The sequence below is a fragment of the Stegastes partitus genome, unplaced genomic scaffold, assembly GCF_000690725.1.
Source record: "Stegastes partitus isolate 25-593 unplaced genomic scaffold, Stegastes_partitus-1.0.2 Scaffold1623, whole genome shotgun sequence".
NCBI classification, from domain to species: Eukaryota; Metazoa; Chordata; class Actinopteri; family Pomacentridae; genus Stegastes; species Stegastes partitus.
Window position 1 is genome coordinate 135,809 of NW_007579354.1, and position 18,125 is coordinate 153,933.

Sequence of the window (18,125 nt, forward strand, 5' to 3'; positions counted from 1 at the left end):
GAGTGCATCGTCCACTACGGCAGCGCCTGCCTCAGTCCGTCCAAACGGCTGCCTCTGATGTACATCTTTGAGAAAAGACCACTGGATGTGGAGAAGTGTGCCTCCTCCTTCAGAGAACTCTATCCTGACACGCAGAGTCGCATCGTCGTCCTCTATGACGTCAACTACAGTCATGCTGTTAGTAAGTGATCCAATAAATAACTGTCCTCCACCAGTTTGTGTTTGTTTAGTTAGTTGTCTTTCCAGTCTGTGTTTAATGTTTCACAAATTTAGGCATCTTCAAGAAAAATATTAACTGAATACACCGTTTTTTTCCCCAGACGATCTTCTGTCCCTCCTGTCACCAGAGTATTCAAACCTCGTCGTCTCAGAACTTGTGGTTGAAGGGGAGCAGTGCTACAGCCACGGCCGGGTTAAAGGACAAACTAATGACTCCTGTCTCTCTGAGCAAGACAACAACGAGGTTATTTATCAGTTTGGAAGGCGGTTCTCCTTGGAAAGTGGCTCCAGTATAACCGATTACAGCATGTTCTACGTCGGTCACGAGGGAGCGACGCTGAGAAACTTCATGATGACTTGGAATCGCTGCTCGTTTGGCTCTTTCGACCCTGTGACGACGAAGGGCAGGATCGAGTCAGTAAGCATCAACCGCGCACTGATGAAGAGATACTACGCTATAGAAAGGGCCAAAGATGCCAACGTGGTGGGCATCCTGGTCGGCACGCTGGGGGTGGCCGACTACCTCAGCATCATCCAGCAGCTGAAGGAAACCATCCGCAGTGCCGGCAAGAAGAGCTACATGTTCGCCATGGGGAAACTGAACGTACCCAAGCTGGCAAACTTCCTGGAAATTGACATCTTTGTGTTAATAGCATGCCCCGAGAACTCGCTTTTGGACTCCAGCGAGTTCTATAAACCCGTAGTGACGCCGTTTGAGATGGAGGTGGCCTGCAACAGGAACAGGGAGTGGTCCGAGGAGTACGTCACAGACTTTCGACATCTCCTGCCAGGTTTGACTGGGATTTATTCACCTCAGAAACTCCTAAATTTAGAACTTTCTCACATTAAAGGGATGCATGAACAATTTTAGGAGAAAGGGTTGTGTAATGTTATTTTCATTTTTACTACAATAGGGGAAGTCTGGCTTTTCTGGAGGGGAAGCTACAAATGGTCTTAAATCTTTTTGGATAAAACACCAAATACATGTGAACATAATAGATCTGACACGGTGATTAACCCGATTCAGGACTTTCACATTGCCATACGTCCATTAGACCCCAAGAAAGAATATGTGCAAAATATTTGTTGGTGTTCATTATAGACTTTTATACTATGTTAAATACATTTTCTGATAAGTTGACATATTTTTGGTTCCAAATGCATGACAAAAAATCTTAAAAAATAAAAAAACAATACCTGTCACCTAAACCAAATGTCCTGGGGTCCAAAAGACCCCAAAAGTCCTGAATAGGCTTCTACAAAAACATAAAATTTGACATATAAAATTAAATTAGAGCCTTTTATGTTGGGTTTTTTTGTTTTTGTTTGTTTTTTTTCCCCAAAAATGAAGGGGCAGGAATATTATTCATACTATTATGTTTGCCATTCATTTAGAAACTGACATTCTCCTTTTAATACGTGTATCTTCAATTTAACATTAGTTTAATGTAATAATTTTAATCATTATGACCTTCCTGCACTGATGTGTTTCGACACACCATCCTTAACCTCGTTTACTCGTTAAACGTTCACACAGTTCCTACAACTCTGTATTGACTCAACATTTTGCACGTTATCTATATTTTCACCAGTTAATGAAGGTTGTTTGTTGTTCTAGGTGGACAGAGTCACGTGCCTCTGGCTGAGCAGCAGGAGGACGGAGATGAGACGGATGTTTCATTAATCACTGGAGCTCTGCGGAGCCACAATCTGCTCAGCAGCGAGCCCGAGCAGTCGTCCTTCGGCTCCTCTGTGGTCCTGAGGAACCAGACGATGACTGTCGCCAACACAAACTCAGCTGGTAGGAGACAGTCGCAAACTTCTGCTCCATTTACTTAACTTTATTTTATTGTTGAATTATGCACAGTAATTGTTACACATGTGTGGTACATTCTTGCACAAACAGACAGAAGCAGACATGTCTTGTATTACTCTACATGTTTCTGCTTTTTTTCTTCTTCCAGCTTCGTTCCTGGCGGGTCGAAGCTGGCGCGGTTTAGAGCAGAAGCTGGGAGAGACACCTGTGGTGAAGGCAGTAGAGGGCAGGAGAGGCATAGCTATCGCCTACGAAGAGGAGGGAACGTCCTCACGGTGACTCAGCAGCAATCCACGAGGTCTTCAACTGATTATTTATTCACTCACAAATGCACCAAATGCACTAAATGTATGGAACTTGTAATTTCTGGAAGCTGTAAGTAATAAATGTTTTCCACGAAATAAATATAAGAGAGTTGTTATTGCTGCGTTACCTACTTAACCTTTGATTTCAGCGACTACAGCCTGTTAAAATGATATAAAGAACTTTGTGGAAAAGGGATTTATTTTAATACAAATAATAAATAAAGAAGGAAAAATCTGGGTTTTCGCAGGCGGTGCCTGACCAGTTCTTAGCTTTGGCCACTGAGCAGTATGACAGGGATCACTCACTGATGTTCAGATAAATTACTTCTTTCACAAAGGATGCTGGAAATATACCAGTGTTCCCATTACAATGCCCTTCCATCCAATCCTGGTTAACTGAAGAGAGAGAAGAAAATAGGAATTAGAATATGTGTCATGATCAAGCTGCAGTGTCACCAAAAGAGTCTCACCTCTAGAGAGCAGTGTGATCTCGTCCCCTTCGTTAAAACTGAGATCCTCTGGGTTTGACGACTCGTACGTGTGAAGTGCCAGCAAGACAATCTCCTTCTGCAGCGTTCCATCAGTTTGCTGCCACCACAAAACACACACACAGTCATTTTCAGCAACTTTGACAACTTACAGCATCTCCTGCATGTTGTTGTTGTTACAGGTTTCATTCAGTCAGTGACCTACCTGCTCTACCATCGAGTGGATGTTAATGAAAAGAACAAATATTTTGAGCTAAAGGTGTTCACAGGTACTTGTAGTACCCAATGCAGGGCACAAGACACAAGTCTAGCATTTATAGAGACGATGCTAATAACTATGGGTGTAGTCCCAATCATTCTATTATTAAACTGCACCACAGCGATAGATCCCCGTCTTCCTCACCTCCTTCGTCTTACACCATAAGGTGATGCGTCCTCCGCTGGCCTGGCTCCACACACTTTCCATGTCCGTGTCGGCGTTGATCACGCTTTGCTCGCTCACCTCAGAGGTCAAACTAAATCAAACAGAGACATTTCATTTTGTATCTGAGCAGTACGACAATATAGCAGCAGTTCAAGATTTTTGTACCTCAAAGTGATCACAGCAGCAGGGAGACTCAGCCTTTTGCTGATTTTCTCGATCAGCGTCGCATAGGGAGACCCACGAGGTACCGACACAGCAAAGTTGAACGTGTAATGGACTTTGACAATGTACGAATTGTCGGTAGTTTGTGAATCCTGGCACGGGTTAAAGGACTCAGTTAAATCCCAGAACTCAAAAGAACAACATGTTGGTTCAGAGGGGAATATTAACTATGGACGGAAATGAAAAGACGCATACCTGACGCTGAGTGTTCCCCCTGTTGCTATCACTGGGAGCTTAAATAAAGAGAATGAGGAGAAGGCTTGTGTTCACATACAGTATTTTATTAGCTCATTTTATTAACTAATTCAAACTGTGTGTGAGTCTACCTGGATTCCTCGCTGGTCTGGTTGGTGCTTCTCGGCTCGGAGGTGCAGGTACTCTCTGTTTGTGGTTATTGAAATTCAAAATGCAGAAAAAATAAAGTAAGTGCAGCAGTTCATCGAGTGTCATTTTTAGAAACCTGAAGAGAAAGCTTAGAAATGTCAGGAAGACAACTTTCAATGTGTTTTGTTAAACTGATGTCATAAAAATCCTTCTTCACCTTGTTTTGTTTTGAAGCCAAGGAGATTTCCAAAGGTTCCAGGTAATTGTAAGGAACAAGTCCCCTCTAGAATCAACATCAAAACCACGTATAGTCTTGGTAAGTAGTGGATTCAAGGACACATGTTCACAAGTCTGCTGCAAAAAGAGTCTGCAGGTTCTGGTCTTACCCTTTCGTTGAAGACCACAGAGGCCCAGTTGTCGGCACCCTTCTGCAGCACAAACACTATGTTTCCCGGCACTACGGCCAACTCGTCGCTGGTCTCAGGAACAAATTCAAACAGCACCGTGTGGGGTTCTCCTTGCAACGCCCTACGGAGACAAGAGACATACATCAAGATACCTGGGACACAAATACACTACGGTAGTCACTGTTGGGTTTCTACTCTGATGTTCTAAAGCTACAGTAATCCAGCGTTTTCACAGATGTGGTTGATGCTTTTATCAACATCAAGAGCTGACTTTTAAGTTTACACATCCTGCATGCACAGAGGAAAATACTTCACAAAATTTTGCTAAGTAGGAAGATAATTTGAAGTCAAGTTTAGGAAAGAAAAAAAGCTCATATGTGCAGACAGTGGCAGATTTGCACAGCTTCAAAGTGACTGTTGTACCTCAGAACCTCGGGTTCTTTTGGACGAGCTGGACCGTCTTCAACCTGTCGGATGCAAATAAAAACACAAAGCATCTGATCAGTTGCTGACATGGTGCAGCACAGCAGTAATTTAAAATGAAATGAAGAGGTTTTGGCATGGCGAAGTGATTACATGATGACAGCACAGAGGATGTCATTTTCTAACATTTTCACTAATACAGGGAAATCATTTAGTTCCTGTTTTATTAATTTTCTGTTAAACACATTTTGCATATAAAACAGTATAAAGCTAACACACTGATGTCTTTATCCTCACACTGGTGTTGTTTTTTTAGAGCTCATCTGTTACCTGTGGCTGCAATGGGGCGAATCCAGAGAACGCATCTTGCGGCACAACGGAGGCGACGACCTGATGATGACACAGACACAAAACATAGGTTACTGGTGTGAAAAATAATTACAGCATTTTCCCCAAAATTATGTCAAGTTAAGAAATGATGAAATCACAAACTGAAGCTGTAATCAGGTTGAGTTTAACGAGCTTCATGATCACACTATAATCATCTGTTATTAGTAGGTAAAGCATCACCTTTGCTTTTCCCAGGTAGTCCTTCTTCTCCAGCTCAGCAACGTAGTTCTTGTTTGGCTTAAACAGCACTTTTGTTGGGAACTGGACTGGTTTGAAAAGCTTCTGTTTCTGTTGGCGAAACGTTTCATTGCACGTGTTATTTAAAGCATTTCTGACGTGAATGAAAATCAACAAGCCATGAGCTCTCCATCGAGTCTCCAGCAGCTTTAGAGCAGCACAGGGCCGATGCATGTTAACTCACACACTGATCTGGCTAAAATAGGTCCATCTACCCTGACTGAAATATAAATCAAACAAGCAGAATTCATCGTTGTGTCAAAGGGCTGCGTGTCAGTAACAGAGCAGACATCCTGACTGACCAGGGTTGACTGCAGAGCTTTGTCGATGATGTTGAGTTTGGCCTCTGTCTTGTAGTCGAGAGCCTTCGCGAGGTGTTCCTGAGCCTTGTCCCAGTTGCCCAGCTGAGCCTCAACCAGGGCCATGTTGTGGAGAACCTGTAGCGTTGATATTGTTTTAGAAACTATTTTACCCATTCAGAGCTTTAAGGTTCCTCATGCAGACAACAGAATTGAGAATAATGCATGAGAAGATTTTTAGACAGAGCTGTTTCGGATAAATCATCAAACTTTATAATCTTTACCTCACATGCATATAATATGTATCTGAGACCAAGCGCTTTGTAATCTATCAGATGGTTGCCCCTTAGTGCTTTGAAGGCTCTCTGGAAATCAGCTAAACTCTCCTCATACCTTTGGAAAGAAATAATCACATGAATTACTTTTGCACATGTTAAAAAAAAACCTACGAGTTAGGAATGACATTTTCTTTTTTTAAAAAACTAATTCATGAGTGAGAACGGTGGTAATTTTTATGGAAATGACTGGTGAGTCTTGCCTCTGCTTTCTGTAGAAGGTGATTCCTCTTTGAAAGAAGGCGATGGCCAAATGTTCGTCCTTCTGTATGCTGCAATCAAACGCCTGAGAAACATTAGAAAACACTGTAACTTCCTCTGAAAGAACTGAAAAAATGGTAATCTGGACTTCTTCTTTCACAGTGACTTGCACTTTTACATTCCATCTCATCAATGACACGTCGCCTGATGACTTTCTCTTTCTCGTGTGCAATATAAAAACAAACACGGTTGATATTTGTGAATGTGTGCATGCAGATTGCCGTGCAGGTTAGACATACCTTTTCAGCTGCATCAAAGTCTTGGTTAAGAAGATGGAGACAGCCAATGTCAAAACAGATTTTGGAGTTTTTTTCTTGGATGGACAAGAAAATCCTGAGTGCCTCTGACAGATCCTCTCTGTCGGCGCAGGTTATAGCCTCGTCCCACTGACGCAGAGTGTCCAGAAAAGACATACTTGCTGGTTAGGAGCACACTGAGCTACAGAGCAAATAAAGGAAGCTCATCTGATTTGTACCAGTGAGATCAGGAAGTGTGATGACAGCCATTATTGGTACATAAATATGCATATGGCCACTCCCCCGGCAGGCCTTAAGGCTCAGTGATTCTTGTTTTCGTTTCCCATTCAGCGCTCTGGTATCTGCCAGTAAGAAGTTTAAATCAAACTAATCTAATTTTGGCATACTTTCCCAACATGTTCTTCATTTTAACATAAAGTCATAACATAATTCATTTGGTGCTCTATCTGTTCCTCAAAGCAATAGATTTAATCATTTTGGTGTCTTTTCTTCCGCAGTTTATAATTAATCAGTTATATTAAAAAATAAAAAAAAAAAAGAAGTAGAACATTACCCATCAATACTTTTATTTTGCACTTTTATTCACCCATTTTTATTTTTTCTATTTCATGGTGTGCTCATTATTTTGTACATTTTTATTCTTCTTATCTTTTTACACAGCTTTACAAAAGAACAGAAATACTTTATTAGTGGTCACTACAGCACAAAGATGAAGTTAGCACCACCATAAATACTGATAAATGAGCAAAAATAAACAATAAGAAATATAAAATGTACAATACGTGTAATATGTCAAGTATAAAAGTCATGTGTGAAGTGTAGTGCAAATAAAAAAATCAGTCTATACATTTTAATTATCTGTAAAATTAATGTGCACTTTATTTAAATTGTTGGTACAGTATTTTTGTATTTATTTGATTTAATGAATTCAGTTTTACTCAGCGGTATTCATGTTTTACATGTTCTTTTTTGTATATATATCTTTTACCTTATCTGACTGTGAAGCTCTTTAAATAACCTCTGTGTATATTTGCTTACTTCCTCTTCTTCTTCTTGATATTATTACTGATATTATTTTGTTATTATTACGAACATTATTAAAACTATTACTACTTCCGCTGCTTCTTATTTTCATAGTTAGATTTATTTTTATTACTATATATGTTATTTCTTTTGCTTAACAGCAACAGTGACAAATTTTATAACAAAAAACTACAACTTCTGGAACAAACTTGTAAAAAGAAAAATAAATTCTAATGAGTTTCATCGTCATTCAAGATAAATAGTGCTCTTATTTTCCAACAGAATATCCGTGTTTCCGGTAGTACGGCTGACTTGACGCAGCGTCGCTAAACAAACATGGCTCTGCTACATTATCACCCAACGGACCTTTATGATACGTAGGCAGGCGAAAAGGGAAATATGCAACGATTGATTAGAAGCATGTCATGTATAATGTGAGCCTGTGCACGGAGAGACGCTGTGCGGTTTAGCTGGTTAGCTTAGTGTAGCCTTTTGTGACCGTGTTTACACATAGCTAGCTGTCCAAGTTGGCTAATGTAAGCTAGCAAGATGGACCTTGGAACAATGTTGTACAACAATTTAAAAGATGTTACCTGGAGTACGACGTCTTTACCTTTAGATCAACTTGTCAGCGCGTATAAGTTGCCTCAAATTGTCAAGCTGGATAACGGTTAGTAACTTTTTTTTAACTACACTGTAAGTTTTCGAGCTTGTGCTGTTGCTAGCTTGCTAGCTAGCAGCAAAGGTAAACTAAGCTGTTTGTCAGACAGTTTTCTCTGCCTGATTTTTGTCACTTAATCTTATTATTTTCCACTAAAACTGTGTGTTTTGCATGACTAAGTGGACACTTTCCAGTTGTGACAGCGAAAAGTCGCTTCTGTGCAGCAAAGCCTTTGCATCTGTCGAGCAAATCCCTCCAAATAACGCCAAGTTAACTTTTTTTCTACTTCATTAATCTGGTGTAAAGTCTCTGCTGTCACTCTGTTAGCCATCAACACAACACAACAACAAGGTACTGAATGTTAGAAACACCCTGCAGTGCACAGAAAGCTGTTGAGTTGTGCAACACAGTGACTAACTGTTTGGAAATGTGTGCATGTTATTGCAAATGCATATGTATTGCACATCACTTCAAACAAGGGAGGAAAAAAAAGCAGAGCTACCTACAAGTTATAAATGCAACAGGAAGGATGATGAGCTGCAGTTCACTAAATTCAGTCAAGATGGAAAAATCATCCTTGGTCTCTTTGGTGGTTCTGTGACATATGTGTAAGCTAAACAGTACGAGATAATAGAGTGAAGCACTATGATGATGGACCTCCAACTAAATTACAGGTTACTATAACGACTTTATCTGTACAACTGTTTATTCCCACAGTTGTGTCCAAACATGTTAATTGTAGCATGAAGCTATTATAGTCCATCCATCCATTATCTATACACCTTAAGCCTCACTAGGGTCGTGGGGGGGCTGGAGTCTATCCCAGCTGACTTGGACAGATCGCCAGACAGACAACCAAGCACACTCACATTCACACCTGCAGACAATTTAGAATCACCAATTAACCTCAACATGTTTCTGGACTGTGGGAGGAAGCCGAAGAACCCGAAAAGAACCCACGCTTCACGGGGAGAACATGCAAACTCCACGCAGAAGGATCCTGGGTGTCCTCACCGGGATGCGAACTTCTTGCTGCGAGGCAGCGGTGCTAACCACCGCTCCACCTTGCAGCCCCAGTGAAATAGATGTTTAAACAAAAACAATAAGAGATAATAGAGTGAAGCAATGTGATGATAGACCTCGAACTAAATTGCAGGTTACTATAACGACTTTATCTGTACAACTGTTTATTCCCACAGTTGTGTCCAAACATAACGTTAATTGTGGCATGAAGCTATTATAGTATCAGCAGTAATTTTAATTTTGTTCTCTGGAGGCTCATAACTTCTCCCACAGCTCTGAGCCTCTTTTGCAGAATCATGCCGGTGTGTAGCACTTTCAAGGATAGTGCATGCTTTTTTAGAGAGGTATGGATTAGGCCATTAGTCATTGTCCATGGAGGCCAGTGGCTTGAGTGTGCTCAGTAATCCAATACCCCGGCTTGTGTGGAGTGTCCTGTAAATCTCTGAAGTGGTGTAAAAATGGAAACAGCCGCCACCGTGTTCCTCGCAATGTTATTTAATTGTTTTGGCCGATTCTCTGTGGATATTGTGGTTCCTTATAGTGCTGTCATTCAAAACATCACTTTATATCTAATCAGGCTGAAATAACAACAAAATGCCAAAACGTGATTTCAAGCTTCATAAAATGTGTCTAAGATATCACTTTGTTGTCTCACAGTTAGGTCCAAACTGTGACTGTGCAGAAGATGCCATGTTCTTTCTTGTAAATAGTGATTTTCTATTATTGTCACTCCTGCAGGTCAGTTGGTTGAAGGGCTCAGAGACAACGACTACCTCTTGATTCATTCCTGCCGTCAGTGGACGACGATTACCGCTCACAGTCTGGAGGAGGGACACTACGTCATTGGGCCCAAAATAGAGATCCCAGTTCACTATGAAGGTGAGATGCAGACACAGAGATGCTCACTTAGCTTGTCTGATGCCTGTTTGTCTAGCGTCGTTTTCATGACAGTTTTTACTTGTAAAACTTTCCTCTCACGGCTGCTGAGAAGTTACTATTGACAGAGCACACTCTAATTTCAGGGGACTTTGTAAAACTAATTACTTCTTGTCAAAATAAAGAATACTTTCTGGAGGCACAGCAAACCGTGGAACTCTGACAATGCAGTGCGGGATGTGGACTGCTGATATTTGTCACTGTGATCCAGTTAAGGGCTGGCTTGCGCTTAATAATCACACTGATGTCTCCACTTACTTTAGGTCAGTTTAAGCTGCTGGAGCAGGACAGGGATGTCAAGGAGCCTGTGCAGTACTTCAACAGTGTGGAGGAGGTGGCCAAAGCATTCCCCGAAAGGGTGTACGTCATGGAAGAAATCACCTTCAACGTTAAGGTACGTTTAATCTGTTGAAGGGGTTTTTCTGATTGGTTGTTTGCTTTATAAGGATGTGTTTTTTTCTGGCTATCGATGCCACTCATGTGATGTTAGTAACCCTGTCTGACATCAGGGATATTCCATGAATGTAGACGGTCATTTAAAGCTTGAAATCTTCCATGAAAAAGGGGTTTATTTTCAGAAAACTCTTCCATTTAAATTTGTACTTTCACTCTATTTTTGTCAGGCCTAACTGGCTTAACAGTCTTCTGCAGACGTAGAAAGTAAAGCAAATGATTCTGCACATGTTTGTGTGTTTACTCCCAGGGTTTTAATTTTTCTTTTCAGATAAATCCCACTGTGGAAAATTCAGTACTTAGGCTGTTTGTCATTTTTTCCATAGATGGCTTCAGGGGAATGCAACGAAGACACAGAAGTTTACAACATAACACTAAGCACTGGCGATGAACTGACATTAATGGGCCAGGCTGAGATCCTCTATGCCAAGAGCTCCAAAGAAAAATCAAGATTCAACACCCTGTTTAAGAAGATCGGCAAGCTGAACTCCATCAGCAAGATCGGTCGGGGAAAGATGCCCTGCTTGATCTGCATGAACCACCGCACCAACGAGAGCATCAGCCTGCCTTTCCAGTGCAAAGGCAGGTTCAGCACCTGCAGTCCGCTGGAGCTTCAGATGCAGGACGGCGAGCACACCATCAGGAACATCGTGGAGAAAACCCGTCTCCCTGTCAACGTCACGGTACCCAGCAGCCCGCCCCGCAACCAGCACGACCTCCACCTCATCCGAGAGGGTCACCGCTACAAGCTGGTCAACATTCAGACGAAGACGGTGGTCGTGTGCTGCATTTTGCGAAGCAACAAAATCATCCCCGTCCATTTTCCTTTCCACATGGCCATGCCGAGATTTATTGTCCCAGAGGAGCTCCTGCAAGGAGAGCTGTGGCTGGACACTATGGTACATCGCTGGTTCTCCTTCTGCCAGGAACAGTTTGACATCGACGACTACTCCCGTGCCGTCCGGGACGTGCGGACAGACTGGAACGACGACGGCAAAAGTCCCAAGAAAACCAGTGGGAATGGCAGCTGCAGTGGGAGCAGCGGAGGCAGCGGCAGCTCTAACGGGTGTCCCAACCACATGCAGATTCCCACCTCCTTAACGTACGCTAGAGATGAACTCACCCAGTCCTTCCACCGGCTGTCCGTGTGCGTTTATGGCAGCAACCTGCACGGTAACAGTGAAGTCAACCTGCAGGGCTGCATGACGCTATGTGGAGACTGGGCTCTCCTGCCCTCTGATAGCAATCCCTCCGAATCTGGAGAAAACGAACACTTTTTCCCCGAGCTGGACAGCACAAACCAACAACCGCCTCTCAACAAGATGGACGTTCCCTACGAGGAGCTGTGGTTGGATCACTTGAGGGGTCAGATCCCCAAACCCTCCTCCAGTGAAGGAATCCGAGGCATCAACAATGGCTGTGCGACGACAGCTGCTCTGTCGTTCCCGGTCACTTGTCCTCTTGGTGCCATACCCAGTTCAGATGTGCCTCTTACTCCGCCGCCAGTCCCTCCCAAGTCTGAAGCTGTGAGTATAATCAACCACGCTTAAAGTTCTTCAACAGTGAACACTCCCATGTAGCTATTTTGTTTAAAAAAACAACTGTGGTGCCAAATGCTGCAGCCACACAAAACCACACACTTCTAATAAGGAATTCAGCCATTAACAATCGTAGCTATGATCCCATTTTCTGCTGTTCATGACGCAAGTGCCGTAATTTCCGGACTATTGAGGCACCTGAATATAGTCTGCACCCGCTAACTTTCAAAAGAAAACCAGTTTTGTACATATGCAGGCCGCACTTGTCTATAAGCTGCAGGTGTCCACGTTGGTACATGAGATATTTACACAGAAAGATGTTTTAAACTTCTAATTAAATACGTACCGTAACATACACAGATACATAAATGCTTTTTTCCGAACAGTGCCTGAAACACGGCTGGTTAAGAAAATAGAAAATACAGCAGCCTACCAGGAAAAGTCATTGATCGCTATCTTCATCTTCCTCCTGCACTAAAACCACTAAAGTCTTCAGTGTCGGAATTGAACAGCCTCAGAATTACTTCATCAGACACTTCCTCAGTCTCTCTTTTATTGTCGCTCTCAATGTCACTTTGGTCTCGAGGCAAATTTGTAAAACTTGTAACAATCTGTAAATTAGCCGCATCGTTGTTTAAGCTGCAGTGTTCAAAGCGTGTGAAAAAAGTAGCGGCTTATTGACCAGAATTTACGGTAGCTCTCCACACGACAGCCGTTACTTCACCTGCTGCTCTTGTTCCACTTCTCTTTTGCAACATCTGTAAACAAGCTGACAAAAAAAAAAAAAAGAAGCCAGAATCGACTGTCAGCTTGTTTTTCCTTTTCATTACATGGCAGCATAACAGTGGTGACAGCTAGATTGTGTTTTCTGTGGCTGCTTCACATTAAAGTCATCTTCTGGTTTGGCTGCTTTTAATGTGAAGCAGCTTTTTTTTGTGACTTTGAATTGCTTGTATTACGGTAGGCAGTCTGACTTCACCGAGAGAATGACGGACTCTGCCACTAAAGCTACTACATATACAGGCACGCAATAGCTACGTGTAAATTAGTAAAGTATAAAACCATGTAGCCTGGTTTCAGGATAGTGATCGTAAGCAGCGTCCAACACCTACACTTTTATGAAAAGTTAAAGATGTTAGTTTCTGCTGGCTGTTTCAAAGTCATTTTCATTGCAGGTGAAGGAAGAATGTCGACTGTTGAATGCCCCACCGATCCCTCCGCGTAGTCTGAAGCAAATGCCATCGGTGCCAATCCCGTCGAAGCCACGGCAGCAAGACACTCGGTCTCCAAGTCCGACCCTCTCCTATTATTCCTCTGGTCTCCACAACATGTAAGACGACCACACTTGAACTCAGCCCTCCTTCACCAACATTACTTTCTTTATCTGCATTTAAATCTAATGATGTATAACGTTTGCTCTCATACCACAAACTAATCTTTCTTTTTTCCATCAGTAGTGGACCGTGTGAGCAGGAAGGAGCTGACCCACAAGAGCAAAGCCACGTGTGCTACCCTTGCAGCTGGGGCAAATCCAACAGCACCGAACCAAACACTACTTCGCCCAGCGGCAGCCTGCTGTCGGACGGCGTGTCCTCCCGCTTGTCTTGGCCGAACAACTTCAGTGGAGGAGAGTCGCGCTGTATGGAGGAGTTTCTACCAGCCAGCTGTCGAAGCTACTACAGTTACCCCAGGAAGAGATCCCCGAGCACCCCGAAAACCTGCACGTCCAGCCTCGTTGACTTCGACGGCCGAGAACACGCGCACAGCAGCAAGGACTTCAGCTTGCAGAAAGCTTCCCTCAATCAGATCTGCACCAAATCGTCGAGTTACAACTCAGAAATGTACAGAGACAAGCCCATAGAAGAATCTAACACTAAGCAGAGCCTCTCCTGCCCCATCCTACCGCCGAGAACGCCAAAATCAAACGTCCTGAAGAAGTGCACAGACCTACTGTCGGAATCAGTCTGCGACAGTACGCAGGAACCTTTGAACAGTTCGCTTACTCCTCATGAGCAGGGCACAACAACGGAGATCTATTCCATCTCTAACTCCTTAACTCTGAACTGTCCACCCGTTCCTCCCGCTGCGCCGTGGCAGCCGCCGTCCAGCCTGGCCGGCCTTTCCATCGAAGAGGTGTCCAAATCTCTAAAGTTTATCGGCATGCCAGACGACATTGTTTCTCTTTTCGTGTCTGAGAAGATCGATGGGAATCTGCTCCTGCAGCTCACCGAGGAGATTCTGTCCGAGGACTTCAAGCTAAGCAAACTGCAGGTGAAGAAACTCATGCAGTTCATAAACGGGTGGAGACCCAAGATATAGCAGTATGTGACACTACAGCGGAGAAAGTCATGCCTTCAGTATATATGCTATGCACATCAAGCCACAAAGACGGTCGTTGTTTTTTTTTTAATTGTTTTTTTTAATATGAACTTTTTTTTGTCCTTGTTACTACATTTGGGGAGGGGAGTTGGGTCGTACTTCCCACTTAAAGTCTGCTATCTGCTAACTGAATGGAATCTTTTAGCACTTTCACTGAGACGTTTTCATGTCGGCTACTTTTTCATTGAACCGGTATCCATGTCATTACACACATCACAAGTTTAAACCAGCAAAAGGGAAAGGAAGGATGTTCAGAACATGAGGATGCGTTCAGATCTGCCTGAAGAGAACGTCGTCCGTCCAAAAAAGGGGGATCCCACAAACATCACGGGATTTTTAAAAGAGCACAAACTAGAACATGTTTGGCTGTTGCTTATTTAATGTTTAAAACGCAGTGAACACAGTTTACAGCTGAATCTGGTAGCAGAACAAATTATAATCAGTAAAACAATCAGTGACAAGCTTGCTGTCCTGGGATGGACCCGCTATTGTTGGTTTTTGTTTCGGTTTCATTCGTACATTTACGGTATTCTCAAGGTCAGGGATGCATGAAATGAAACACTAAGTTTTGTAGAATACTGGTGGATTCGGAGCAGTCGACTGCCAACAGCTGTTAAAGCAGAATTCAACCTGGAGTCCAGTTAATGTTGTGGCTCTTAGTGTGATGCTGATTCTGCACTCTGTTATAGAAATGGTGTTTAGCAAAGCCTGCAGCTTCCCAAAGAGCTCCGTCAGTGTGCATCGTTGAAAACTTGTCTTCAGTCGACCTGCAAGTAAACACAGAAAGTTAGCTGCTAGTTCCACGGCTGGATCACCATCATCTATGTGAACACGGAGATGTTTCAGCCATCAGCAGGTCCCGCTCTCCGTAGCCACAGTTTCCCTCCTCAGTCGGCAGCAGAGCGGTGAGCGTCCTGCTGTCCGTCCACCTCCGGCTCCGTCCCCGTAGGACAAATCAGCCTCCCACATGTAAACCAATCAGCGCGCAGAGCGATGAGGGCAGCTGGCAGGCATCCCAGGATGGAGAGCACTAATGCAGTTAGCAAAATGTCCGTTCCAGGCGGTCAATTTTCTGTGTTTAGCTCCGGTCAGACTGAAAACAAGCATGTCAAACGTTTTCACCTCTGCTTGGAAAGCTGCAGGGAGCTAATGGTGGTGTTCTGTCCTCGTCGGTACAACCACAACAGCCACATTAATTAAAGTGTTCCAGGTTAAAACAAGCCACGTGTTCTTTTAACAATCAACACTAAAGCTCGGCCTCGTGCACTAAACATGTTTTACAATCCCAAATGGCAGAAACAGTAAACGAACCTCCTCCTTGAGCATATCCAGCCGATGACAGGACAGAGGAGCTGTGACATCAGTGAACCTGATTTGATTTTCTAGATTTAAATTAAACGGAATGTAATGAGGGATACAACCAACAACAATCTGGATGAGTAGCTTTCTGTACATCGATGTGATACGAGGTGAAAGACTGTTGGTTTACCGTCACGTTGAACCAACAACGCTTCGTTAGCCATCAGATTTTGGCAAAGTGATCTAACTATGCTAACACCAGTGAGCCACATCGGCCTCCTACGAGATGTAACAACGACCCCGTCTTTATGCAACGAGCTTTTCTTTGATGCCTTTTTTTTAAAAATCTAAAGTTGAATTCTTCTAATCTAACTTGAAGTAGCTGAAGATGACCGACTCGAGGCCTAACAAAGCGACTCTAACATGGAAATAACACACAGAGGTAACGGACCATGACGTTCGACATTTAATACAAATTACGCATCATGCACTTTGGTATATTTCCGTTTAAGATAATTGCAGTTAAGGTCATTAAATATAATCCTATAAAAGAGTGAATGCACTACATGTTTTACAGACGGTACTTCTCCTATTTTTTTTTTCACCCCCCTTATTGTCTGTATATTAAGTGTCCTCTAATGCAAGAAGTAATAGTTTATCTGCGCCTTAACCCAGAGACCTTAAAATGTTTGATATTTCACTCCGGCTCGACATTTTCGTTTTTGCTCGTCTTGAAAATATTCTCTTAAGGAATGACGTCGGGTTGAAAATGAAAATGATCGGCTGCGGTGAAGTATTTGTTTATATTGGTGACAAACATCTTGATTCAGAGTTGATTTATTTATGCAGTTATTTAACATAAATATGCAGAACAGCTATCCTCAGATTGTTTTGTATGGCTGATATATGAAGGTGCCTCTGCAGCAACAGCCTTTCTACGACCAGGGTCTGCTCTGCTGGCCAACAGCTGTTTTTTTTTTGTATTATTATTATTATTATTTTCCCCCTGACGCTTTTCGTAGTGGGGTGTTACATATTTTACTTGATATTTTTATTTTGTATGTAAGTGCAAATTTAATGTAATTTTTTTTTTTTTAAGAAAATGATTACTAATGTTGAGATTATTTTTTATGGAGAAAAATGTTCAAACTTTTTTTTTTTATTCTGTAAAATGTGTCGGGGGGTCTACTTAGGTTTACGAATCCATGCATTAAAATAAAACTCGGTCACAGGAAGAAGAAGAAAAGCTTCAGTCACACTACACAGACAGTGACCAAAAAAAAACAACGATGTTAATAAGCCATGTGTCTGGATGATTTTTTTTTTTTTACAGATTTCCTTCTAACTTCGTCGCAGTATCCATGTTGTAACGGGGAACGGCCTCTGCCCCCTTTATATGTCCGTTAACGTCTTATGCAATAGGAACAACGGAGCAGTGGAGTTTAAAATATATATATGATGTGTGTTAAAATCGCCGCAGTGTTAATTTCTTGCCAAAGGAATTCTTCCAAGTCGATCGTTTTACTTGAATAATTCTGAGATACGAACTGTGAACACACAACTGGTCCACCTTCGTCCAGCAGGATGTTCTGTGTTGATGACACTGAGGCCTACGTAATTCTTGCCCTTTTTTTGCAAAAAACAAAACAAAGAAGAGGTTAAAGACTGTGACACTGGGTTTGACAGCATTACTGAAATCTTGAGTTATGAACAGTTATCTTTCAATTTAACTCCTTTCCCTATTTTTGATTGTATAATCTATTAAAAATGGATTAACTGGTGTTTGTGTTTTTTTTTCTTCTCTCATGTAACAGAACTGTTCACACGGTGTTTAGTTTCATTACTGATCATCGTCTCAGCGCTCGGATGATCAAAGTGATCCGCAAAACGCAAGAGGTGATGGAGTCAGAGCTTGTTAAAGTCAGTCTTCTACACTATTTGTGATTTATGTTGTTTAACTGTAAAAACGAGCACAAACACACAATTTCAAATAGATGTAAGATCAAACAGACTAAACTAGTCCATGCATTTGTCACTTCTAGGCTGGACTATTGTAATTCCTTATTATCAGGATGTCCCAATAACTCACTGAAAAACCTTCAGCTGATCCAGAATGCTGCAGCCAGCATTCTGACAAGAACCAGTAAGAGAGATCATATTTCATCTGTGTTGGCTTCTCTTCATCTTCTCTTCTTATTGTACCAAATCATCCTAACAGAGCCCTTCGCTCTCAGACTGCAAGTTCCACCCGCCCACCCTCTCTGCTTTTAAGATTATGCTTAAAACTTTCCTCTTTGATAAAGCTGATAGTTAGAGCTGCTCAGGTCACCTGACCTGTCCCCAAGTGATGCTGCTATAGCTTTAGACTGCTGGGGGATTCCCATGATGCACTGCTCTCCTCTCCTC

At 42.4% G+C, this 18,125-nt stretch overlaps 3 protein-coding genes across 4 annotated transcripts in view; 2 read left to right on the forward strand and 1 right to left on the reverse strand.

The window, feature by feature from the left end:
- The window catches only part of dph2 (diphthamide biosynthesis 2), a 4,546-nt gene extending 2,106 nt beyond the window's left edge, over positions 1 to 2,440 (forward strand). The window contains exons 4-7 of the mRNA XM_008301035.1: positions 1 to 181; positions 321 to 1,010; positions 1,838 to 2,020; positions 2,184 to 2,440. The exon at positions 1 to 181 is cut by the window's left edge and continues 43 nt beyond it. Coding sequence (XP_008299257.1) covers positions 1 to 181; positions 321 to 1,010; positions 1,838 to 2,020; positions 2,184 to 2,314 — 1,185 coding nt within the window. The 3' untranslated portion in view covers positions 2,315 to 2,440. The remainder of the gene's footprint in view (positions 182 to 320; positions 1,011 to 1,837; positions 2,021 to 2,183) is intronic.
- A 32-nt stretch (positions 2,441 to 2,472) lies between these two features.
- On the reverse strand, positions 2,473 to 6,623 carry ncf2 (neutrophil cytosolic factor 2). The gene is made up of 15 exons (XM_008301036.1): positions 6,390 to 6,623; positions 6,093 to 6,175; positions 5,839 to 5,947; positions 5,558 to 5,692; positions 5,199 to 5,306; positions 4,959 to 5,018; positions 4,629 to 4,672; positions 4,185 to 4,326; positions 4,016 to 4,081; positions 3,801 to 3,855; positions 3,670 to 3,707; positions 3,418 to 3,566; positions 3,232 to 3,343; positions 2,811 to 2,928; positions 2,473 to 2,736 (listed from the first exon to the last, which is right to left on the reverse strand). The coding sequence occupies exons 1-15, from the start codon at positions 6,561 to 6,563 to the stop codon at positions 2,639 to 2,641; spliced, it is 1,491 nt and encodes a 496-aa protein (XP_008299258.1). The 5' UTR covers positions 6,564 to 6,623; the 3' UTR covers positions 2,473 to 2,638.
- A 1,073-nt stretch (positions 6,624 to 7,696) lies between these two features.
- On the forward strand, positions 7,697 to 17,501 carry garem (GRB2 associated, regulator of MAPK1). 2 transcript variants are annotated; one of them, XM_008301037.1, is made up of 6 exons: positions 7,697 to 8,100; positions 9,853 to 9,993; positions 10,314 to 10,444; positions 10,830 to 12,029; positions 13,217 to 13,371; positions 13,496 to 17,501. In XM_008301037.1, exons 1-6 carry the CDS (start codon positions 7,980 to 7,982, stop codon positions 14,358 to 14,360), a joined length of 2,613 nt encoding a protein of 870 aa, XP_008299259.1. In that variant the 5' UTR covers positions 7,697 to 7,979; the 3' UTR covers positions 14,361 to 17,501. The 2 variants fall into 2 exon arrangements, with proteins under 2 accessions (XP_008299259.1, XP_008299260.1); XM_008301038.1 differs by having other exon boundaries at positions 13,499 to 17,501.
- The last annotated feature ends 624 nt before the right edge of the window (positions 17,502 to 18,125 follow it).